Source organism: Anguilla rostrata, chromosome 16 (assembly GCF_018555375.3).
Source record: "Anguilla rostrata isolate EN2019 chromosome 16, ASM1855537v3, whole genome shotgun sequence".
In the NCBI taxonomy this organism is placed as follows: Eukaryota; Metazoa; Chordata; class Actinopteri; order Anguilliformes; family Anguillidae; genus Anguilla; species Anguilla rostrata.
Window position 1 is genome coordinate 9,603,792 of NC_057948.1, and position 24,637 is coordinate 9,628,428.

The 24,637-nt window shown below is 49.2% G+C and overlaps 1 protein-coding gene across 14 annotated transcripts in view; it reads right to left on the reverse strand.

The window, feature by feature from the left end:
- The window catches only part of ppfibp2b (PPFIA binding protein 2b), a 62,010-nt gene that overhangs the window by 3,793 nt on the left and 33,580 nt on the right, over positions 1-24,637 (reverse strand). For 6 of the 14 annotated variants that reach the window (XM_064313983.1, XM_064313989.1, XM_064313984.1 and 3 more), the window contains 22 exons: positions 22,024-22,155; positions 17,858-18,073; positions 16,776-16,868; positions 14,411-14,522; positions 13,272-13,304; positions 11,331-11,392; positions 10,269-10,344; positions 10,031-10,137; positions 9,654-9,718; positions 9,297-9,368; positions 8,762-8,822; positions 8,055-8,096; positions 7,638-7,770; positions 6,123-6,258; positions 5,307-5,441; positions 4,686-4,836; positions 3,946-4,057; positions 3,407-3,495; positions 3,161-3,283; positions 2,777-2,902; positions 1,743-1,931; positions 1,247-1,426 (listed from right to left, as the gene is read on the reverse strand). In XM_064313983.1, coding sequence (XP_064170053.1) covers positions 1,247-1,426; positions 1,743-1,931; positions 2,777-2,902; positions 3,161-3,283; positions 3,407-3,495; positions 3,946-4,057; positions 4,686-4,836; positions 5,307-5,441; positions 6,123-6,258; positions 7,638-7,770; positions 8,055-8,096; positions 8,762-8,822; positions 9,297-9,368; positions 9,654-9,718; positions 10,031-10,137; positions 10,269-10,344; positions 11,331-11,392; positions 13,272-13,304; positions 14,411-14,522; positions 16,776-16,868; positions 17,858-18,073; positions 22,024-22,155 — 2,445 coding nt within the window. Of the gene's footprint in view, positions 1-168; positions 1,427-1,742; positions 1,932-2,776; positions 2,903-3,160; positions 3,284-3,406; positions 3,496-3,945; positions 4,058-4,685; positions 4,837-5,306; positions 5,442-6,122; positions 6,259-7,637; positions 7,771-8,054; positions 8,097-8,761; positions 8,823-9,296; positions 9,369-9,653; positions 9,719-10,030; positions 10,138-10,268; positions 10,345-11,330; positions 11,393-13,271; positions 13,305-14,410; positions 14,523-16,775; positions 16,869-17,857; positions 18,074-22,023; positions 22,156-24,637 lie in introns of those variants that run through there. The other 8 variants (XM_064313985.1, XM_064313994.1, XM_064313991.1 and 5 more) reach the window with 5 other exon arrangements.

A 24,637-nucleotide genomic window follows, 5' to 3' on the forward strand; every position in this document is an offset into this window, starting at 1 on the left:
TTTGCGAAATTAGTCTATCTTTCAGTTGGTATGGTAATGTGATGTGTGCTTCTGCATGTAAGAACATGAGAATACATGATAACAGATCATTTACCAAGTAAAACAGTCAATGACTGTGATTTTAGTTCTCAGTTAAGAAGAATTGACCATGCACTGTGCGAGAAAAGCTTTGACTTTTATGATATTTATTAATTACTGTAGTCCGGTCTCATTTTGGATAATAATATTTACAATGACATGAGGACAAGATGCTTCACTTATTACAACAGTATATTTATCTATAAAAATATTTAGGTAATTTTATACCAAAATAACAGAATGGAATATTCATAATATATATATTTATTTTCTTCCAAAACATGTGTAGATATATAATTTCATGATATTTATGCCATTACATTATCAACGAAAGAACAGAAATATTGGATGTATTCATCAATGTGCAAATATTGCACAGGTTTATTACACAACTGTCTGAAGAAAAACAGTCAAAAATAACCATTAGGATTCAAAAATTGAATCCAACAGTCAGCTGGATTTCTTTTCGCTACACAAAGTGTACTCATATAATCTCAAAATAATCTCAAAATACACAAAAAGAATATGCGATGTTAAGAAACACAGCATGACTGTTATGCACTAAAGCAGCGTTTCCCAACCTTTCCCCTTCCGCGGCACACTTTCCAAATTTACAGAATCTCATGGCACATCACTCTCAAAAGCATAAAAAATAAACACCCTGCAGCGCAGGTGTGGCGTGCCAACAGTAGGCCTTAAATGTTCTTTTGGGGTTTTAATTAAGCGATAAATAATTTTAATGACATTTATTTTGGCTTTTTGTGAGTGGGATTTGTTCATTTAGGTTTTTTTAATTCATTTGAACATAAAAAAATTTTTTTTAAAGGATTTTTCACACGGCACACCTGACCTCGCCTGACGGCACACCAGAGTACCGCGCCACACCGGGTGGGAAACGCTGCATTAAAGCACTGAGAGATGATGGTACAGTCGGTCCAGGACTGAAATGTTGATTCCGCAGTCAAAAGAGCATGGAACCCAGCGGGAATCTCTTGGTGAATATCCTTTTGTTCTGTTGTCTGCTCATGCCCATGATTGAGGTGGTGGGGTGTTGGGTGTTAATGCAATGGCACAGGGAGGGCGGGGGACAGGCGAGGTGGGGGGGGGGGGGGTTACTGGCTGCAAGCTCATGGGGATGGGCGTGGTCAGATCAGCTGTTTTGCCCCACCTGCTCCTGCCTTTCTGTGTCCCGGTCGAAGATGGGGCTCAGGCCCCTGAACCCCGAGTAGGGCCTGTGGGCCCCGTTCGCAGCCGGCGGGGCCGGGTCCATCGGGCACACGTAGTCCGCGGAGTCGTCCCCCTTCTTCTTCCTCAGGTGCCCGAAGTTGGTGAACCCCAGCTTCTTGGGCTGAAATCGACATCGCGAAAAAGCAATGAGGACGGATCCTCTGCCAAACTGACTCACCCCCCCCATTCCCATCCCAAACGTGTCACGTTATTTTTTTTTTTACGCAAACCAAAAACAGTGATAAGATAAACTTGATGAAATGAAATTCCCCCCCCCCCTTTTTTCTGAAGAAGACTCATTGCTTGCCTTACTAGCCTAACTGTTTCACAAACAAATATATTCAAACTCAAATAGCCGGTTTACAAAATGGCAGCCGCTCTGAGGTTAGGCAAGCGGACGGTGCGAAGCGCTGAGCAGTGATTGGGGCGGCTCCTACCCGGACTTTGGCGGTGGTGGTCAGGGGCGCGTAGCCGGGGGACTCCATGTACTCGCGCTTCTCCTGCTGGGCCTGGGGGCCCACCAGGGTGCTGAAATTGGTGGCCAGGTGGCGTCGCAGGAGGGTCTTCTGCGGGGGGATGTTCAGGAGCATGGCCATGGTGTCCGAGTTAAAGCGCGGCTCCAGAATCTGGCAACCACAACACAGCGCAGTCAGCTACTTGCCTGCTAAAGATAGTTCAGCTGTGCAGACTGTTATATGAAGGCTGTGCTTCACATCCTCCTGAGATCTGCCAGTTCATTTTTTATAGTGTAGGTCTCCCCCCTACAGGGGACATGAGGACATGAGACACGAGTCTCTGCCTGGTCTCAGTCTTAAGAACCATATATTTACTGTGCTGAAACCTACACTACAAAGGACATTCAATACAAACTAAATAAATTATAATTTTTGAAAATATTTCACTGCAAAATCCTGTGTTTACAAAACAGTTGTATTACGGCAAAAATTAAATTATGAGTCTCAGGAGGATATATTACCATTCTAATTTACTGTTGTTGTTGAAGACTGCATAGGCAGTTCCTTCCATTTATAAAAGCAAACATTTTATCACATGAATGGCACATTTCTTTAAGTGTTGTGCTGAGAGAAACATTCTCTTCCAAGAAAACAAACACTTTACGTCAACTTATTTATTTTAATTTAATTTGTACAAGATATTTTTTGTGCATAGATTTCATTTTGCCCCATTTGCCTATGTCTGGAAGATGTTGAAGAAAGTCATCCTCCATTGGAGGAGAATAAATGCCGTACAATATTACAATACAAATAACCTGTTACAATAAAAATAACCTCCTATATTAACTGTTCAAATTATTTTATGTTATATAATTTGGGGGGGAAAGGGAAATTATTTTTTGACGCTAGGGATGAATCACACATTGTAGTGAGGCTTAATAATGACAGCACACAAAAAGGACAGGCCCAAGGTAGGGACCTTGGGGTACGCCACTCTACGCAGCGGAGGCACTCACAATCAGCCCGCCGTGCACGCCGCTGCCCCTCAGGTTGGGCGCGTACTCGGCCAGGTCCACCGAGCGCAGCCACTCCATCACCCGGTGGTTGGACCACTGCACCACCTCCGAGGGCGACGTCTTGTGCTGTCGACCGAAAAGCAGCGGACGTGAGCTCACTGACTGAACCGCAAAAACGTGAAACCTATTTCCCCTCATTGCTCTGCATGACTTCCAGTTGCAGTCCCTCCATTTCTGTAGCTGAATTCGTACAGTTGTTTCCCCATTCTGTTTAATCCTGTGTACCGCAGTCTGCCAGGATGTATGAGATTAATATACTGAAGAGGCTAAACGAAAGCAGACAGGGACCGGGGGCAGTCGGAGCACGGGGCCCCGCCCTCTCACCTCGTCCCCAGGCCGGCGTTTGAGGCAGTGGGGGTTGAACTTGCTGACGTGGAGGACGTGGATGGCGCACTTGATGCTGAGGTGATGCAGCTGACTGGTGACCTTGAGGAACAAAAGGTCGTTCTGCGGAAAAGACCGAAACCTTCAGTCTTCCGCACGATGACAACAGAAAATGGTAGGAAATGAAATGTTCGGGAAAGACTGAATGAGGCGTTATTCTTTTTACAACAAACGGGACTGCCTTACCACTGTCAGGTACTGGAGCATTCTGCCATCGATCCTCCCTTCGTTGAACTGGTCTTTGTACTGAGGCAAGCCAATGTCATCGAGCCAACCTGTGAGCACAAAGCAGTGTGCAATCACTGTTTCCGCCTCTCCTGTACTAGTATCAGACAGCGAAACAGACATGGGCTGCCCTTACAGAAATGCAATATAGTGGAATATATTGTATATACGTGGGCTTTTTTGACAATATAATATATTTCAAAGTATTTAATAAAATGCTGCGTATTGCACCCTCAAGTCATTAATTTATTTAACATTCATTTAGCATAAATTAAAGAGCAAAGAAAGTGAGCAATCTCATTCTTTTTGAATGTTAACTTCCATTCATTTGCCCCTTCTTTGGGGTCTTCTCATTAAAAAAATATTGGCATATAAATCTTACAATATCTTTATATTGTAATATCTTTTAGGTCAATAAGAAGAAGGAGATATTTTCAGTATGTTGCGTTTGGGCAAGGGTAGCCACCATGATGACGATGTCAGCTGGATCTCATACGTACGTGTTACCCAGATGTGGTCCAGTTCTGAGGAGCTCTCCTTCACTTTGGAGGTGAAAGACCGGAGAGCGAGCTGCAGCTTCTTCCTGTGCAGGGGGTGCTTAATTCCCATTTCCTGTGAACAGGACACATTGCAGTGATGTTTTACAAACATTTGCGACCCACTGCAGCACCTGTATATACAAAGTTGCAAAGGCTTGTTTTAGAGGGGAAAGAGCCGTGGTCAGTCACTGGAGATGGGTTGAACAAGATACATCCCAAAAATGTGTTTAAAAATTAAAAATTAAAATGGTAGAGTGAATGGCTATTTTGCCGGTGTCTAAAAGTGTATATGTGTGTGCGTACGTGGATAAAATGCTGCCCGTTCCTGAGATACATAATCTACAGGTGAAATTAAGGAGACGGCCTTGCTACAAGGTTCCTTTCTGATGTGGATACCAGACCTGGGTCAAATATATATGTGTCTTGGATTCAAATACTTTTCTACGCTTTACTGATCTTGTCTGGTGTGTTGGAACCAGTGAAACACTCTCAAAAAGTGCAAACTCTGCCTTCTGGTCATATTGGCAGGCTCAATTACACCAGGCAAGATCAACAGAGCACAGAAAAGTATTTGAATCCAAAACAAATACATATTTGACCCAAGTCTGGTGGATACACATGGAAACGCCAGACAGCCGGTGAGCTGTCAGAGAGAGGTGATTAGGATCACGCGCTTCCCTCTCTCTCCTCTGACCTCTGACCTTTTCTAGGTCCTGGGGCGTAGCGGAGAGGAGGGTCTGTCCGTCGCTGACCCAGTGCCTGGCCAGGTTCACGTACTGGCCCAGGCCGTAGTCCTCCAGCCAGGTGCACACCTGCTCCGAGCTCCACTTGGAGAAAGGGGTGTTCCTGTCCCTGGAGCAGAGAGACGAGCGTTGGGTGGATCGCAGCAGATTAACACTGACCTGCTGCTGCCGCGCAAGCGTTCATATCAAATTCAAATCGTAGCACCACTGAGCGTCTGATCTCTTCATGCCAAGAGTAGGAATCACCAGAGTACCTGCTGCATTAAGGAAAATATCCTGACATCCTTAATACATGGAAAAAATTAAACAAGGGTTTGTCGCCACAGCACAAAATGCGTCTTACTATGCTCATTAAACCCAGACTTACTAGGCTCATTAAAACCATAAAGACTTTGGCTATTGGGAGAAGAGCAGTTCACAGCTTTTTTATTTTTTTGGCCCTCTCAGTTTCCATATACACTACATTATGTGAAATTGTTTTCCTGCTCTCGGGCTAGCGCTAACTGGCTGTGGGAACTGATGGAGCCGGGGGAGGGGTGGGCGGGGGGGTGGTGGGTTGGGGAGCGGCAGGCTCCGTACCGCGCGGCGCTCGCGCTGTCGCTGGTGCGGGCCAATCGGGGGCCGGCAGTGGCCCGTAGCCCCCCTCTCCGGAACTCCGTGGGCTCCGAGTCCTCCCTCTCGCCGTGCAGGCCGCCCGATTGGGTCCTCCGAATCCTGGAGCGGGAGGAGCACTGAGTCAGCATCACCTTCTAACTGGTTCCTGCACAATGCAACTCTTACGGCACATTTCACCATCACTGCGCCTTGCTAAGGCATAACAACTTAATCAGTGTAGGAATAAATCATTGAAAATGATTCAAGCAGCTTGAATAGTTTAAAAGAAGCATTAAACGAGACCAGTCTGAGCAGCCGAACTGCTGTTGCACACCATTGCTAAAAAAATCTCCACCCGTCATTGAGCTTATTGAGAAAATGTGTTATATTTTGCTGTATCTTTGTAAGAAGCCAGAGGGTCAAGAGTGTGCCGTTTATGTCTTTTCACTGTGCTTAACAGGAACGCAAGTTCAGAGCCATCAAGTTCACAGGCTAACTTGCACAGGTGACTATATTAGTAAATTTCTGCCACCTGCTGTCTAACTTCAGCATTGCATGTGCAACACAAGGCGACAGGTACATAAAGCATCCCTCAAGCTTGCATAGCCTAGCACTCTGCCCGCTCAGTGCATTGTTTATTGAATTAAAATCTAAGACAGGCTTCATACAACCTCAAGCTAGGCCTCCACTTGCCTCGGGCCCCACACTCCAGACCCTCGCCAGTGGCACACGATTACGGTTCCTGAAGATTAATGACCGACATTAAAATGGCCGCTTTGATGTACCGCGGGCTGAACTCACTTTCCCCAGAACTTCTTGATGCCCTTGTGGCTCTTCTTGCTGTCTGGGGAGACAGGAGACTGCTGTCCCGAATCGACCCCGGACGACACGGGCGAGAGGTCCGACGACGTCGCGTCGTCCGGTTTTTCTGCCTTTCCTGTGAACGGAGAGAAACACGCGGATTATAATTTCGACCGATTCTTTTATTTACAATGACTCTCAGCGCTCAGTCTTTCCCGAGCACCTTAAACCGAAGCGGTCATGCAAAAAAAGAACGTGGGGCGGGCCAACCCACCCGCGGCAAAGAGGTCTTGCTTCCAGCGAGATGCTGAGCCACGTGAAAGCAATGCGGGAGGCAAAGGGGGCATTTCTGCATCAGTCTCTTAAAGTCAAATACTTCAGTTCATCTCTAAATAAAATTCCTATTGCAACGTTCTGGAATAACCGTAAACCATAAAGAACATTGACACTTCTACTATCTACAATTGTGGTTAAAAAAAATTAAGCAAACATGGCAATTGTTCTAAATTAATTTTCATATTCCAAACATAAAATGTCACAATGACGATAAAGTGGCAAATGCTGCAACCCTTTATTGGATTCAGGCGTTTGTTTTTTATTGTGGGCAGCTGTGTAAAAAGAAAAGTAAGAAAGAAAAGTTCAGGCATGCCAGGCTGTGGCCATGCATATCCACAGTGTCACAGGTCACATGCTCAGTCTCCAGCTGCAGCTGTCCTCGCGCTCAGAAGCACACACGCTGCCAGCCTCAAGCTTAAAAGCGGCCGCTCAAGGCGCTAATCCCAATCCGATCTCAGCAGTGGGCGGGGGGGGGGGGGAGGGTCGCCACGGAAACGAACGCCCTCGACAGCCTCCTCCAGCTCTGACCTCTTATTAAAAAATAAATAGAGTGTGCCCATTACTGAGGATCAAAGGCCCAGAGCAAGCGTACAGGTCGTGCTATCGTGCTATCGTGCTAGCCGTGCGCATGCGCTGGGGTTCCGCAGAGTACGGTACCTAAGGCTGGAGCGCTGGCGCTCCTGCACCGATCTTCAGCCATTTCGTGTTCAACAAGCAGAAAAGCCACACAAGAAAAGCACAGGGGAGAGACAGCAGCAGGGATTCAGTGAAAGTCAAGGTGAGGAGGAGGAGGAGAAAGGCTTCAGGGACAGTGAATAAATACAAAGTGCACTGCAGCCCATGCAAAACCACAGCAAACGGAAGAAGAAGGGTCGCTATTAGTTAGAAAAGGCAGGTTTAAAATGATAGGTTTTTCTGTTGTGTTTGAAACTTCTTCATCCTCCTATTATACAGTATCTATATGGAACACTGCTGTCAATTTAACAACTTTAAGACGGTAATTTGTCTGTGCAGGCTTGTTCTCTAACTTTTGATGTGAGGAACATAATCCAAGCTCACATCGCTGCATAAATGACAGCACCTTTAAATCAGGCACGAGCCACAAATAGAAGGTTGAAGTCGAATCCTCATTAGCATTTCCACGTTTGCTGAAATGAGATCTCTGGAAAACGGACGTACTCAAGCTGAATTCACCCTCTTCGCTCTCGTCTGGGGATTTCTGAGCTGGTGGCGAAAAGCTCTCTCCATTTTCACCAGATCGAAACAGCTTCCCGGGCAAAGTTTGGTATTTGTTATGTTCGACATGGCGATTCTGTGGGGGGAGAAACAGGCGTAGTTAACAGCATACAGTATATCTGAAGGTAAATGTATGATTTTTTCATTAAAATGTTTATAAAGCATCATTCAAAATGTATTAATGAATAAGTGGACAGTCTTGTTTGTGATAAGAGCAACATGCCTAAAGCAACAAAGATCTTTGTTGCAATTGATATCATTAACATTGCATTAATTTGGGGGGGGGGGGTTACTGTTAAGCCAGTGAAAGGGGAGAGGTTAAAGGTTAAAGGTTAAGGTGACATCATCCAGTGGAAATACCTCTGCTGATACAACAGGTTCTACTGGTTTCCCCACTACATACTATGAGTTGTAAATGGCGGTAAGGAACAGAGTCAGTGCATGTAATAGAGAGAAGAGACACACGGTTAGTACAAAAATGAGTATTTTGAGACATTTACACAAATCTACATAACACAGATGTCAAATTGTTTTTTATCATGTGTTAACCAGTAAATCATTTTTGGTACATGCAAGACTAGGGCTGGCATTCAATAACAAAATAATGATACGTTTTTGATGAATAATGGTAAAAAAAGAAAAATGTCCTTAACTTGGACTAAAAATTTAAATCATTCACAAACATAGTTTAGCGATTTCAGGAATCACTAAAACTAACGTTTTCAAACTTTCCAAGTTTGTGAAGAAATAAGGTAACACTTGGGTTTACTTATAAGTTAACGTTAAGGACTGTTGACTGAATACATGTATCACTGATTTTCTGTGCAAGCAGAACTTAATGTCTGTCACATACTATTACATTAAACCATTTCAGCCAAATGTTAGTTTAGGCATCCTCAAAGTCTGTATTGCACTTAAAATATACTCAGTTTGTGAAACTTGTGCGATTCCACCACTGATAAGACTATCAGTGACATTTTTTATTGTTAGTTTAGTGGCACGGCACAGAGAAATTTCACATTTTCCATTCTTGTTTTTTAGCATAAATGAAAGAAAGCAGTGCCAACCTTTTGCAAGGATCCACTCTGTAGCTCCTCTAAGCTGTTCGACAGCATCCTCGGCTGTGTCCTAGTGGGTACAAATACACAATTAGAACAAATGTAAAAAAATATATATATATATATATATTTTGAAAAGTCACCGGATGGATAATTGAAATGGATGCTACAGCATTTGTATATTATTATTATTATTATTATTATTATTATTATTCTTCTCCGGTTCAGGCAGACCAGGCCCAGATGTGCCTCTGGCAGTGTGCTGGTCGGGAGTCCTTGCTCTGATGGAGAATCTGATGTGATGTGACAGTCAGTGGCTCAGCAGTAAATCAGACAGGGATTTGTGTGCAAGGCGGAGACATCGGAGTGACAAGGTCGCAGGGTCCGAGGCATTTCCTCATTTCATTTGGGGGTCGCTAATTAAGCCGGGCGAACGATGAGCCGAATAGCCTTCCCGACTGCACTCGCTCTCTCTCTCTCTCTCTTTCTCTTTCACTCACCCACTCACTCTCTTACTCACTCACTCAAACACCCACCCACTCACCATTGCCCATTCTGGAATCCGGCGTTGCCGGGGGAGACCGCAAGATCCGGGGACATCTGCACACTGCTGCAGCTGAGGCGTGGATAGAGAGGTGGGGGGGTTAGCATCAGATTGCACATACAGGAACACTGCACATGCTTTTGTTCCCAGGAGTTCGATCACAGATCTGCCAATTCTTTTTTTTTTGTCTCAATTAATCTCAAGAACCTTATGTTCTACTATTCTGAAGCCTACGCTACAGGAAACATTCAATTCATTCATTCAAAAACAAAAAATATTTTCTAAAACATTTTCACAGCAACATGTCTATAAAAATTAAAAAATTAAAAGCTTCTGGGGACTGTGTGCAGGGCTCACCTGGAGAGCTCCTGGGGGATAGAAGAAGGGGACACCAGGAGGGGGGAGGAGCCTCTAGAAGACACCTGCGGGCGAAACGAAAACCAGCAGAGTGAGAACGAGAGGACGCCGAAAGGGCCTGGTCGGGTGGCAGTGTGGCATAATGGGTAAGGAGCTGGTCCTGTAACCTAAAGGTTGCAGGTTCAAATCCTACGTTGGACACTGCCGCTGTACCCTTGAGCAAGGCAGGTAACCTGAGTTGCTTCAGTATATATCCAGCTGTATAAATGGATACAATGTAAAATGCTATGTAAAAAGTTGTGTAAGTCTCTCTGGATAAGAGCGTCTGCTAAATGAATGTGATGTGTCAGGGGTCATGGAGGCGGGGCCTGTCCTACCTCAGACCGCAGGATCTGCGAGTGGGCTTTGTGAGCGAGCGCCCTCATCTTCAGACTCCCGCTCAGCTCCTCCTCGCTGCTGCCGGAGAGCATCCTGTCGCCGGACCCTGAGGGAGGAAGAGGAGGGACCGCGTCACACCGCAGCCGCGCGCTTCAGCGCAGGTTGCATCGCCTGCAGCAGCTGCGCATTCAAATGCACAACACCGCTCACACCGTCTGCGGGGTCAGACTGCTTTACCTTGAGCCAGCGCCATCACATCCTTAATCTTTCTGTACTGGCCCAGGAGGACCGTGAGCTCCTCAATGCGACGGTCCTGTTACAGAAACAGACACAGTCGCGCTTTACTTTCCATATCACTCAGATACGAGTACAGTACAGCAATACAAATACATGCAGCGCTCTCCCTATTGCCAATTAACAATTAACACTTCATAAGTATGTGTATACTTCATAAGTATACGTAAAAATGCAGTGTTTGATTAACCTGCAGTCTTACAGCTGAGATTCCCTCTTAGTCCATCTGTCATTTGTGTTAAACTCCTGGAGTCATTTTTATATAAATCTATTTAAAGTCTTTAGCCCTTTTGGAGTCAATTCCTCAGGAATATTCAATCTTATGAAGAATTCCCCCTTTGAATTTTTCTTCCAACTTCCAACTCGCACCTCACTGGCAAATGTCTGTGTTTGTGTCTTTCAGACGAGACAAGACGAGATGAGAGGGGCAGGATACGGCTCGTTTACGAGCGCCTCACGATTCAGAATTCAATTTATTTCGGAAAAGACCGGAATCTTCGTCTCTGTGCGGCTGCCTGCTCGGGTCTTGCCAGGTTTCCTTTAGCGGTAATTCCATTGGTTTGGCGCAGCTGCGAGCCCTGAATGCGATGGCTGGAAACTTCTGGAACTTCACAGCAGTATTTTTTTCGTGTGCACATTAATCATCTTGCGTCAGGGATTGTAAAACACAAACACTGCGTGCGGTGCGTGTGCGTGGAGTTTTAATTTCTGAAGGTTGTGTGCGATTTGTCAATGAAAGCTCTGGCTTGGATTCAATCAACATTTGTCCCTAATTAGGATTTTAAAAAGCGCTGCTTTTATTCTCCACAAGCACAGCGTGGCAAGTTAATGTAGATTACTGCCAAAATATGTTTACGGAGAAAAACGAACGCTTACATTTATTACGCGTAATTGAAGAAAACCCGTACTGCTGCTGCACAACAGATGCACCATTTGAATACCAGTGCATCCACTCTTCCTGCAGTAAAGACGCGGCTCCGTCAAACATACAGGCTTTCCGCTTACCTTCTCATCATTCGCCACTAATAGTGTCTCCATTCCCATTTTGAGCCTCTGCAGCTCCTGATCTGAAAAGAAACAAGTCTGTTAGCAGCCAGTACTTTACTGTTTTTCCCATTTATAACAGTCTATTTGCTCCTCCACAGGCGTATTTATGAAGTCGCGAGCGGAGCCGGACTGATCGAAATTGCGTGCATTGGAAACTCGTCAGTTTCATGCATTTACCGGTCTCCGGCATTTTAAAGAGTTTAAAGTTCCAGTCCTCTGATGTAAAGAGGACGGCAGTGCGCAGGCAGGCAGTTCCGTATTCGCAGACAGGGGGAAAATCTGAGACATCATGCACCATGATGTCACGCTGGAACGCTGGACGGCCGCGTGGAGAGCCAGTGTGAGCGTTTATTTTTTTTTTGGTTTGTTCCAGTCAGGCCTGGCTACTGACCTAAACGCCCTATGCAGTCGTTTAGGTCCACAACCATCCCTGGGCCACACAAAACACAAAAAGATAACTTGAAAACACGTTTTTGCAAAAAAGTTTTACTCTTGTAATGAGACTTAACATCTTATTTTTTCTCTCAAGGAGAAAATATTAGCTTGTTTCAAGTTACTTTTTGCATGAAAAGTGAAACTGTCTTACCCCATTGGCAAATCTTGAAATGGTTAAAACTGTCTTCACAAAAAAAATACTTTTGTCTTCAGCAGAAAAGTAATGGAAATAAGATTTAAGACTAGACATAAGACTAAAATACTTGAACCCTAGGGCTGGCTCTGGTTTCAGTGCAGGACTGGGGACATTCCCAGTCCATGCACCTGGATTCCAAGGCCTAAACCAGCTGCCAATTGAAAGGAAATCACAAAAACCAGGAGAAATTTTGGTTTGGATTCAATTACCCTTTTTACTTAACATCTGACGATAAAGCAAGTCTTTTGCACAATTTTTTTAAAATTCACAAACACAATTTGGCAGTTCAGTTCAAATTTTCAAAAAGAGTTTTGAATAAAAAAAAGTGTAATAGTCAGTGCAAATGCTGATTGAATCCCAGCCTGTGACTCTCCAGGACCGGAGATGTGCACCCGACAGTAGGAGCTGTTCATTCTATGTACATTAAAATGACAGAGTTTAATAGCGCAGGCTATTAAAGCTCATCTTACTCCAGCCCCCTCCCATATTGGTGTGCCCGTTCTGCTTGTTTGTGCTCGCCGCATGTCGGCAGTCTCCTCTGTCATTTTGTCAGGGTGCGGACAAGCACTCGCTATCCTCCGAAACACACGAGGGCAGGCCAATGTTTGCTCTCATGCTCCAGTACGCCGGTTAGGCTTGCACAGTCACAGAGTCAAAGGAGGACCTTCACGTGCAGCTTGTGCAGGCTGCACATTGTGCACCAGGAGAAACGGGACTGAGCCCCCCCTCCCAAACCACGCCGCCCGGGGCGCGGTCCAGATTCGAGGCCGAGCCGTGCTCTGAAACAGCGCCTTTGGCAGGATGAGCCACCCAGCAGCCCCCCCGGCTTTTAAGACGACCGATATCAGCGAACGACGTCAGTTATTGGCAACCAAACAACGAGCCCACGGACGAGCAGGAGTTCCGCAGCACGGCGGCTGCGCTCCTTCGTAGCTAGCGCCTCGACTCGGACTGCGGCGGACGGATCCGAACTGAAAGAGAGGCTGCGGGAGGAGGAGGAGAGACGCGCAGCTCCACGCTCCAGTTCCTCTCCGCGGCGGTTTGGTCAGACGGTCCGTCTCACTTCCCCTGAGCGACGCCCAAGCAGCTGCAAGCGGGAGGGTTGGGGGGGGTTGGGGGGGGTGTGAACGTGGCAGGCAGGACAGCATGCAGGGTAGCGGATGAGCTCGTGACGTGGGGGCGGGGAGCGGGAGGGGGAGCGGGAGGGAGGGGAGGGGAGGGGAGGGGAGGTGCTGAAGCGCTGTGTAAAGACGATTCTGAGAGCTTACGTTTCTCTTTCAGCCTCCTCCTATGCGCCTCCTCTACGGTGGGGGAGGGGGGGCATGGGGGAACAAGAGGCAACCAGAGGAGGCAGAAAGGGTCTCTGTTAGACACGGTTCCCAGCACACCACACAGAAACACACGCAGACCACAGGCTGACCGCTCAGTCTGATTTCAGTGACACCCCACCGCACGGCCGTAATGGGGCTGGATACCCCAGTCCTGTGAGCCTAGCGCGTCCACAGGTCTCTCTCAGCTCCGATCCACTGGCATCGAGTTCATAATCTTAACTGTGGAGAAAATCCCCAATGCATTAATTTAGCAATGTAAAGGCCGTGGCTAACGAGCACGCGTTTGTGTTCATTTTCGGGATGTGCCTCTGCGGGCGTCACGTTCCACCCTCTGTCCACGGGACACGCGAGGTCACGTGATCGCGTGGGCAGACGGAACGGAGGTGAAATGAGACTGAGGCGTGAAGCCCTGTGAATATGCGAGGCTATAACCACGCAAGCAGGAGATTACGCCTTTGCGATTCCTTCAGGACAAAACCCAAGGAAGAGATAAGGTTGTGAGTGAGCGAAGGGTTAATGTTTAACGAGCGATATGACTGTCGACGATTTAAGAGTCAAGTGATTGATGAGTGATTTAAAGGGGCAGTTCACCCAAAAGTGAAATTCAGGTATTTTTCCACTCAACCCAGAGTGCTATCTCTCCATTCACTGAGATTTGATGAGTTTTCTAGATATCCACTGCAGCTCCACCCGGATACAACAGGCCTCAACAGGACCCTAGCTTTCGTGGCCTCGAAGCGCCAAAAACGTACATTTACTTTTATATTCTGCGGTGCAGTGTCAACATTGTGAAAAAAAATGTTGAAACAGTGTTTTTAAAGAACGTTGAGGCGGACCTGTTGAGATCCGTTGTATCAGGGTGAGCTGCAGCCGACAGACAAAACTCTGGGTAAGTGGAAACAAACCTTCATTTCATTTTTGGGTGAACTGTTCCTTTAAGAGTTAAGATTGAATGATTTTGAGACTGTGAATGTTTTAAGAGTTAAAGTAAAGATTTATTAAAGACTTAAGAGTGCAAGTGATTCACTATTATGACCAATTCATCTTGACCGCTCTGTCATACACTTTGGCCTTACCTCTCTCTGCAATTTCATTGGACGCAGGTCCTCTGGATAAGAGTTGACTGTGTAGACTCTCAATTTCCGCATCTTTCACTGACAGAAGTTGCTGAAGTTCAGAAATCTCAGACTGTAGAATAGAATAAGGAGAATAAGATGTTATTTTAGATACTGCATTAACATAATGGTTGTACAAACAGATCAGTATGGCTCAAAAACTCTTCGGTTTCAAGTCTATAAAAAAATGTATGTACTAGTCATTTCATGAAATATTTTTATCATAACAGTTCCAACAAGAAGTGTTTTTTCATCATCATATAATTTTATCTAAAAATCTGAAAGAAAAGTATGTGACTATTGCCGAAATGTCTCCTGGGATCCCTGAACACAAGTGCAAACTGAGAGCATGCTGAACACAACACCAACACATACAGTAATCTCTTTTAGGTGGTGTTTACTCAACAGTAATTCAACAGTAATCGAAGCTGAACAGTAGGCTGGGTATGACACAGACACAGACACGGAAGTAACAGTGAAGCTCAGTGACGTAAAGGTATCCGTGACATCCATGTAAAATTTCACTCCGACACCATGCCAGACGACAGCAATCGATCCCAAACACCGTACGTAGCGTTAGACAGGGGGGGGTAGACCTGACGGGAAATCAATGGCTGCACACGTGATGTGAGGCAGGACAGGGACAAAAGTAGGCCTAACGCTACAAATTCCCCCACACGGAACGGAGGGTAAATACAATGGAGAAAACGTGCATCACCAGGAATCTCACTCAGCCAATGAGGCCTGACCGTTCGTCCGTGTTCAAAGACACGCCCCCAGCTGCACCTCTGATCTGGCGTGGACTTCTCTCTCCGTGATGCTCGCGGGAAACGCTCACTGACCGCGGAGAGGGAGGCGGTCACGCGACGACCGCTAATCTCGAGCGAAAGCGACCGCTCTCGACCGCCGCTGCGCGTGCTCATCGCTCGGTACTCGCCTCGTGCTCAGCGCCGGAGGAACGCCTCAAACCGACACGCGGGGCCGTCCGCCATTTCGGAAGCTTGCCCACGCGTCGGAAATGCCTTTCCCTCCTCTTTAAAAGAGGAAGGGCTCGCACGAGAACAACAGGCGGCCATCCGGGCACGCACGCTGCCTTCATTAATCCTCGGAAGCCGGAAGCGCCGGCGGCTGCAGCGAGCTGTCTCGCCCAATCAGCATCAAGCGCGTACCGCAGCCTGCGCATCCTTTAAACCTTTTTCTTCTTCAACTCAGGTTTTCATATTCTTAGGAATTGGAACAGCAATGCATTGCTGTTAAAGTAACACAGAACATTGTTTTATATATTACAGGTATGTTAAATCTATGTTAAAAGAATAAAGTACCATGAAATCAGTATATCACTCTGTGCTATGCGATTTCGTTACCCTCCTAAGACCACCAAGAAAAATAGTTTTACGTGTTCTGATTATTTGACGTAATACAAGTGCCTTGCAAACAAAAGCATGTCGTAGTGAAAATATTTTCAAAAATATTATTTATTTCTTTTTTTTATTGAATGTCCCTTCTCACGTTGGCTTCAGTTCTCCAGATTAAGACCAGAGACTCATGTCCCCTGCAGGGGACGGAAAATGAATCTCCAGCATGTGTGTACACAGTGCAGCGTGTCACATGATTCCTTTGCAGTACTGAATGAAGGCACCTGCAGCTGTGAGATGCGGAATGCTAGCATGAACGTGCTAAACGCTGAGGGCCTCGGACACGCCTGCGTGCCATTGGGTGAATGAGATTCCACAACAGCAGGACCAAAATGGTGATGAAGGGGTGGGGGAATGAGAGGGGGGGAAACTGCACATCATTGGGGAGGGGACGGGGGTGAATTTGGGGAGGGGGGGGGTGTGGAGGAGAAGGGTGGGGCACCTGTGCCGTCCTGCACCGCTCCTCCCAGTGCAGCTTCTCTACCTGCGCGTGCTCGACTGCGAGCCTCAGGCTAGAGAGCTTGGTCATGAGGGACCGGTAACAGACGTGGAGAGAGTAAGAGATAGAGAGCTGGAGGGAGAGAGAGAAAGCCAGAAGAGTGACGGAGCGTGAGCTGAAAGAGAGGAACACGGGTCACCTCCCGACCTCTCCGCCGTCGCCGTCGAGAAAACACGACAGAGCGGACGGGGGCGCAAATTAAGGGGCGTATCCGCATTTTAAAAAATACGAACATTTCAAAATTTTCAAAGAGGAAATTCATATCGTGTGTGTTTGTGAGACAAACGATTAAACCAAGCCAACAGAAAAAAAAAAAAGTATTAAGAAATTAGTATTTTGTGAAAGTGCAAATAGGAGGACAAAGTGAAGAGTCTATTCCAGACATATACGTGGATATAGCTGTTATTCGTACCTTTGTGGCCTTCAGTTTCCTCTCATACTGGGACTTCTCCCCCTCCAGCTCGTCCACTTTGGTCTTCAGCACTCTCAGCTCCTGCAGCAGACCCTGCGAGCGGGAGACAGCCAGGGAAAGCGTTCAGACATTTTAAACAGAAAAGACAAGATTAAAAACTAAAAAACAGAGTTCAGCCGTGTTCCGCCTCGTTCAAACTATCCAAAGACACCGCAGTCTGAAAAGCTACACCTCCATTCTCTCTCCTGTACAGGGACTGTTAACCAATCATTTTTTAAAGATATTGTTATCAACTGATTTATATTTTTTTAATTTTAATATATATTTTTATATATTACATATACAATATGATATTCTTTTTTAAATGACAGACAGAAGTCAGTCGGTAGAGGTTTCAGTATAAAGGATATGGCAAAGGGTATCTGAACATTTTAAGAGGTACAGGTGGGAGTTTAGAGTGATTTCACACATCGCATTCGTTGTGAGAGCTGCCACACACCAGACATCTAAAAACCGATCCCCTAATCGTGCAGTGAAAGACGTGGCAAACCCGAGCGTCCGATGAGACGCCAGCCCGCACGCTTCCAGGCTCGCTTGTGTGAGGCGAGGCCCACGCCCCGGGCGGGGTCGGCCTCAGGGCACAAGGTTCCCCCGGCGATGGCCGGACCCGGAGCGGGTGCGAGCTCACGGTTCGGCCGCTCTGAGCTCCGCCGGGCGCTAGCCGAGTCGCTAAAGCCACCGAGGATGAAAAAGTCACGCCTTGAGGAGAGAAATCAGCCTGGGGCGTGTTAGGGAGCCACCCGCATGCAGACACGGCACACTGCTGAGGCAGACACCGCACACCGCTCAGGTGAGTTAAAGACGATGCCCAAAAACGCTGAAAAAAAAAAAAACCCACACCACTCCCACGGCCTTCTATTCTCTGCGTCCAGGTGTGAAGCCACAGCAAAGAGGTGCGCTGCAGGCAGGCGGTTAGTGGTGTGGCAGAGAGCGGGAGATCACATCTCCTGTGGGGGGGGGGGCAGGTTGCTAGGTGAGAGGAGAGCGCGTGTCTGGTCATGCTCAGCGCGAGGGAGGCCTACGTTCTCTCCTCTACAGCGGCAGGGGTCCCCGGCCTCCGAGCTGCAGGGCCCTGCGTCCGGGCCCTCCGGGGCCTCCACGAGGGCCTCCCCAGGGGCCTCCGCAGGGCCACCGCCAGCCTGGGTCTCCAGGGCCCGTTTCTCCTGGATTCTGGTATTGATCTCCTGCTGAAACTTACACATCTGCTCTTGGAGCTCGCTAATCAGATTCACTACGCACTGGAAGGGGGGAGAGGGGGGGTGGGGTCGTGGGGTCAGGGGAGAGACAGACGCGTAAGAAATAAACAACGACGAAAGCAGGTAAACAGAAATTAAAATTTTTAAAGTCATCAGTTTGCACATGGTAAACGTCAGAAACATACAGTTTGTATGAATGCTCTTACACACGTAAAACTGCATTCCTCAGGAATATGTCGGACTCCAGGTTTTACTTGATGCAAGTGAGTATTCTATGAGTCCTGAGAGGAAGCAGACTGCTGGTGGACTCACTGCACTAGCCTGCTTCTAACAAAACCCGGAACGGCTCAAACTCCTATGGATTGGGAGTGCTATTTCAATCCCGGGGATTATTCACTTAGGAGCCATTAATATTAGGAATCACAATTTTTTAAATTTTCAAACCCTGCAGAAATGCTGCTTATCCTGACTGACGTGGGACAAATTGGTCTGGATTCGATCAACATTTGTTCTTAACTTTGATGCACAATTAAATGCACACCTGCGTTCCCCTCCCCCCCCTTACAAAAACAGTTTGGCGAGTTCAGCAATCAGGAAAACTAACTGGCCAAACTGAGTATGTGAAGAAAAAGTGCAATGCTTGCATTTGCCTGTAAGGCAAAGACAAGCACAGTATTTACCTGAATACCAGCCGTTGCCCTGAAACAGACACTGGGGCCGGAGTGAATAAGTGGCTTACACACTTAGTGAGTTTGAGAAGTGCCAACGTGAGGATGTTTGGCTGGTTGCCATAGAAACGCTTTGTCTCCCAGCGTTCAACATTCAGGCCTCGAACCCGCCGTCGCTATCGGGGACGACGGCGAGCCAATGAGACTAGACCCTCATGCTCGCGACCAATTAAGAGGCTTTTAATATTAATCTCAAAGCAAAACTGGGATGAAAAAAGAAGACGTGTAATTAATTTATGCGACTCAGCTACTCCGTAAACAACGCGCGGCATTCCTCAGGAGCGTCGAAAGCGATCGCCAGCACTTAAGACGCTCTTTCGACAGAAGACTCGCACTGACAGAAACGCGTGGCCCGCGGCATTCTCCGCCAGCGCCGCGGCAGGCCAGCGTGTTAGCGCCCGTACCCCGCGCCGCGTCCGGTGCGTTCTCCTCGGCGAAAGTGGAATGCCGGGAGTGGATTCCATTGGATGCCATTCCTAACAGCCGAGCGCGTCCCCTCAGCTGTCCCGGACGGGGAGGGCGTTTGTTGACCTAACAAATGCAGGGCGGGTTCGGTTACCACAGCACCGTGAACCCATGCGGCCCCCCCCCCCCCCCCGACAGCCAGGATTTATGAGGGGGGCTGGGAGAGGGGGGAGGGGGCAGGGGTGAGGGGGGTGGAGTATTACCCATTTGCCTGCGTACTGTACATTACATAGGAAACTAAGGTCTTCATCCTGCAGTCAGCTACTTTCCTAGTCCCTCTACTTCATCATGAATGGTACTGACACACATGTAGGTTTAGGGGGGGAGACAGGGAGACACCCCCAATATTTACATATGAACTAACTGCTGGAATAACTAGCGCGCTTGTTAGACTTGGCGTTTGGCTACGTGAGGCTAGGTGTCCCAGCAGTGCGTCTCCCCCCGAAGTTGACCCGAGACCCGCGCCTGTGGGTACTGCGCCGCTCCCACCGCGACCGTGGGCCTCCGCGCGCGCGAGAATCCTCATTCTCCGTTTCGGTTCCTACTCGAAAGGCGTTATGCGTCACGCTGCGAACCCCCCGGCCCCCCCTCCTCCTCCCCTTCCCCCTTCCCCTCGATTGACAAGCGCGTGTCCTCGCGCGGCTGCCATCTCTCATCAGCGCGTCCGCCCGCCGCTCGCCGCTCGTCATTTCGCCCGCGCCGCGCTCGCGTCTCCGGCAAATTTCCGGCTTCGCTTATCAGCGCCCGTCTCCCGTCCGTGCGGGCGGTGGGGGGTGAAGGGGAGGTGGGGGAGGGGAGGGGAGAGTGATTGTTATATCGGTTTCCGTGTGCCCTCGACATTAAATCACCCCGGTCCCAGGCTGCAGGGTCACACGGGGACGAGCCTGTTGAACAGCGCCCGGCAGGCGACCAGTTTCGCCGCTCTTTTCGGGGATCTGTCACCCCGGGTCCGCTCAGAGAGGGGGACTTCAATAAAGCCGCTGACACACAGCGGTTCTTAACTTGTAGGTTTAGGGGGGGAGACAGGGAGACACCCCCAATATTTACATATGAAAGAACTGCTGGAATAACTAGTGCGCTTGTTAGACTTGGCGTTTGACTACACGAGACTAGGTGTTCCAGCATTGCGGACTCTTCTGCAGGCGGGGCAGGCGGGGGGGCACTGAGGTCAGATGAATGTTTGTTTGTTGACGGTTAGTCAGACAGAAACACGGCGATCGTTTTGTCTGGCCCGAAGCCCGACCCCCGGCGCGATGACAAAACATGCAATTATGCGGGATCCTGGACTAAGTGCTGACGCAGGAGAAAAAACCGGCGCTACCCTCGGCAACCTCAAATCTCAATTAGCTCACCTCCGCGCGCAGGTGTGAGCGCCGCGCGGGATCCAGGCTAACCGCGCAGCTGCTGCTGACTCGGCTCTCAGAGAGTCGTGGAGTTATTACGTTTCATCAGCTCCCGCGCGCACGAGAAAGGTGGGTCACAAGTGTTAAAAAAATAAGATTACTGAAAAACAATCATTGATCCCACATTTGTTGCACACAGTTACGGGTAAAAAGTAACTTGGTCATTAAGAGAAGCGTAGCTGCCAAGGCAATAATCACAACTGATCTGGTCCATTTAAGCAAGTTTTACTTCACATACAAAGCCTAACTGGCTACTGGAGGAAAATACAATGGATGTTGTGAAGCTATGATCAGTTATGGGGCTTTAGGTCTCTATAATACACTCTAAGCCTTATGGGAAGGCTGAAAAGCAACATAAACAACAGACATGTGGGTGGTCATTCTCACAGCGATTGAACAGAGGACAGGTGCCACTGTGTAAATAAGTTTTATATGACAGCAGAGACTGGGGGGGGGGGGGCATTGCTGGCTGACCCACCTACAGCTGTACAACCACAGAAAGGCTGCGTAGTGGGTTAAGAAAAACAAGCCTAAGTCTGAGACACAGTATGTGTGGTCCCAGTGATAATTAAACATGTAAATACATAAGTGTTCCTGACACCAAATACTCAGCAGGCTGTATGGAAATTAGTTACAGAGTTGTATGACGTATATTTTCCTTGCTACACTCAGCAACCAAGTGATGATGACACACACCTTGTTAACACACTTATAAAGGTCTACATTTCGACACACGACCCAGGGGAAGTTAATTTTGGCTCTCAGCATTAAGCTCTTCTGACATCAACAACGCGAATTGTGAGCACGTGCAAAAAATATTCCCCTGGCGTGGGCACGAACAACCTCACCCGTGTGGGGGTATCCACTCGCTCCCGTTCCGTGGAAAACAGGTGGGGCGTTGACGGAAGAAGAAGTCACGAAGCACTTCCTGTTCGCGGCGCGAAAACTACCCCAGGTGCTCCCAGCGCCTTCGCGGCACGGGGCGGACGTTATTTTGGCGCGGGGCGCTTGTCCCTTCCTGCGCCGGTTTTATCTTACATGAGGGAGCGCATCAAATCCAAGCGCCTACCAGGAACTGGGGCCGGGGCAATGGTCCAGCGCACGTTAAAACTTTACCCGCTCAGCCCTCAGTAAACAAAATGCTCCCTGCTATCTCCACAGACAGGCTCCCTGCTATCTCCACAGACAGGCTCCCTGCTATCTCCACAGACAGGCTCCCTGCTATCTCCACAGACAGGCTCCCTGCTATCTCCACAGACAGGCTCCCTGCTATCTCCACTGCCCATCAGGGAAGGGCTGAGCAGTGGGGGAAATGAAGCTCTCTGGGGCCCCCCCCCCGGGTGTTCAGCATTGCCTCCCCCCACCTCGAACCCCCTCCAGGCACCCGCCCCCATACCTCTGCTTTGTGCTGCCGGCTCTCTCCCTCGTCCTGCTCCTCCTCCATGCCCACCAGCTTCAGCTTCAGGTACGAGACCTCGTCCATCAGGTCCAGCTTCTGGGTCTCCAGCGACGTCCGGCTCAGGAGCTCCTGTGGACCGGCACACACACACACGCACACACACACACACACACACACACACGCGCACACACACAAAAGGCTCAGAGTGGATCAGCGTCGACCCGCTCCACCCCGGGCGCACAGTCCCCCCCCCCCCCCCCCCCCCCTCAAAACAGCGCCGGAGGCCGGACTGAACCCGGCTAAATATACACGGGCGCTGGGTCTATTTCTGTCGCCCCCCCGGTCAGTGGCGCGTGAGCGACAGGCCCGGGGCTGTGGGGGCGAGAGCCGGATTCCTCCCAGCCCCGCTAAATAAGCAGGAAGTGTGTGTCAGGGGCGGAGCGGGGAGGCTTCGCTTTCACGTGAGGGCTTGTTTTCGGCGGACCAAACCCCCCCCCCCCAAGTCGCCTCCCCGCACCGATGGCCCAGAGAGGTCGAGGCCGTCCTTAAACGTCACGTTTTTGCACGCGGAGGACGAATCACGACAGACCTCGTACGCGGAGGACGAATCACGACAGACCTTGCGAAGGACAGCGCCCCGGCCGTTGTCGGAGCGGAGCTGTATCGCAGCGCCGAGCCGCGTGTTTACCGAGGGCCGTCGGGAAACAGCGCTAAAGCGTGAGCTAATTACATTACATTACAGGCATTTAGCAGACGCTCTTATCCAGAGCGACTTACACAGCTTTCACATAGCATTTTACATTGTATCCATTTATACTGCTGGAAAAATACTGAAGCAATTCCGGTTAAGTACCTTGCTCAAGGGTACAACGGCAGTGTCCTTACCCGGGAATCGAACCTGCGACCATTCGGTTACGAGCCCAGTTCCTTACCCACTGTGCTTCACCCACTAAGCTCCTTCAGCGCGGTCAGAGCTTAAACTCACCGTCCTGGCACAGCCTGTCGCCGCAAATAAACGAAAGGAGAAAGTTGGAGCGGAGCAAACGGCGCAGCCACGTAAACGTGTGTGTAAAAGCCTCTCCCTGAAGAGTTACATTTACAGCACAGCTAGAGTTTTCCCCTTACCTCTGCTTCCACTCTGTGAGGTGCAGGCTGCAGTCCTTTCCCTCACACGGCCCCCCCCCCCACACACCGTCAGACCCAATACTCTGAGGACGGGAGCTGGAGGCTGCCGTTGCCGCCGCCGCCGGGGAAAATATGACTTCTGAGACTGGCGGCTGGCTCGCGCGCGGGCGGAGAGGTGAGAGCGGACGGGGCTGGCTAAGCTCCCCCCCCCCGTTCCCCCCCTCCCAGACGCTTTTGTAATGAGAAACTCCGTCGGAGCAGGCAGAGCGTCAGACCTCACGGGACATTTAAAGGTGTGACTTACGCACCTCTTCCTCCTCCACCTGCGGGGCTGGGCAGGAACCCCAGCCAGCCGACCCGAGACCCAGCCTCGCTCCGTTCACCAGCGTCTCCGGAAAATAACCACCCCGCCCCCACCCCCCCCCCTCCCCCTTCCACCCTTTCACCCGAAAAACATTTTGGTCGCCAAGGTGATGCAAAGGAATTCCAGCAGAGAATTCCAGCCAATGAGACGTCGCTCGGGCGGCGCGCGCTCTGCGGCTAGCTAGCCGTTCATCGGACCGGTTTTTATGCGTTCGGTGTTTGCGCTTCGGAGCACGCTGAGCGTCACGCGCGTTTGCGTTCGCGACCGAGACGCCCGGGTAGACGCAACCCTGGGTAATCACGAGCGTCCGGCAGCAGGCGGGAGAGAGAGAGCGACTGGAACGTCCTCACGCCCGCCCACCCGCCCGCTTGCTCATTACAGGACATTAAAGGAGGAGGGCTCGAAACACAGGGGCGTCGTGGGAGAGAGAGAGAGAGCCGCGAGGGGCCGGGGGGCTGGGGCGAAACCGCGGAGCGGATTCATACGGGCGTGAGCACGGAGGGCACGTGAGAAAGTGCCGAGGTTAACTGCGGGGCCAGGAGACCCGTCTGGTCGATGGGGGCTGACGCGCTGTATTTGTGGTTCTGTAAACAGACCTCTCAGCCTTAAGATAGAAGGAGGCCTTGCATAACACTGCTTCTGTGGGGGAAATTAACCGTCACGCACCCGTTTTTAACTGAGGGAAGTTATGTTTGTACATCGTCTATTTTAACGTCTATTTAAAGGCAGTTGCTTTTTCTAACTCAATAAATAAAAACCGAATCACGCCCTGAGCCTAAAAGCTAGAACACTCCCTCTCATTAACCGCTCAGGAATTTAATCAGCGAAATAAGGTCGACTCACGCATGAGAATCCAGTCGAATTCACACCGCCCCGGAGGCGCTTTCGAAAAAAAATCACCTCGTCAACATCCTGCGGTTTTGCCTGCTTTCAGCCGCCGGCTGTTTTTTTGCGGGGGGGCGTGTCCGAGTCCGATCGAGACTCCTCCCTCCCGCCGCGCGGGGAAGCGCCTCTCTCTCTCCGGCCTTTTTTTCCCGGGAAGCGAGAGCGTCACACACATTCCTGCGGTTCGAAGCGGCGGCCGCGCCGTGTGCGAAGAGTCAATATTTGCCAGCCGGGCCG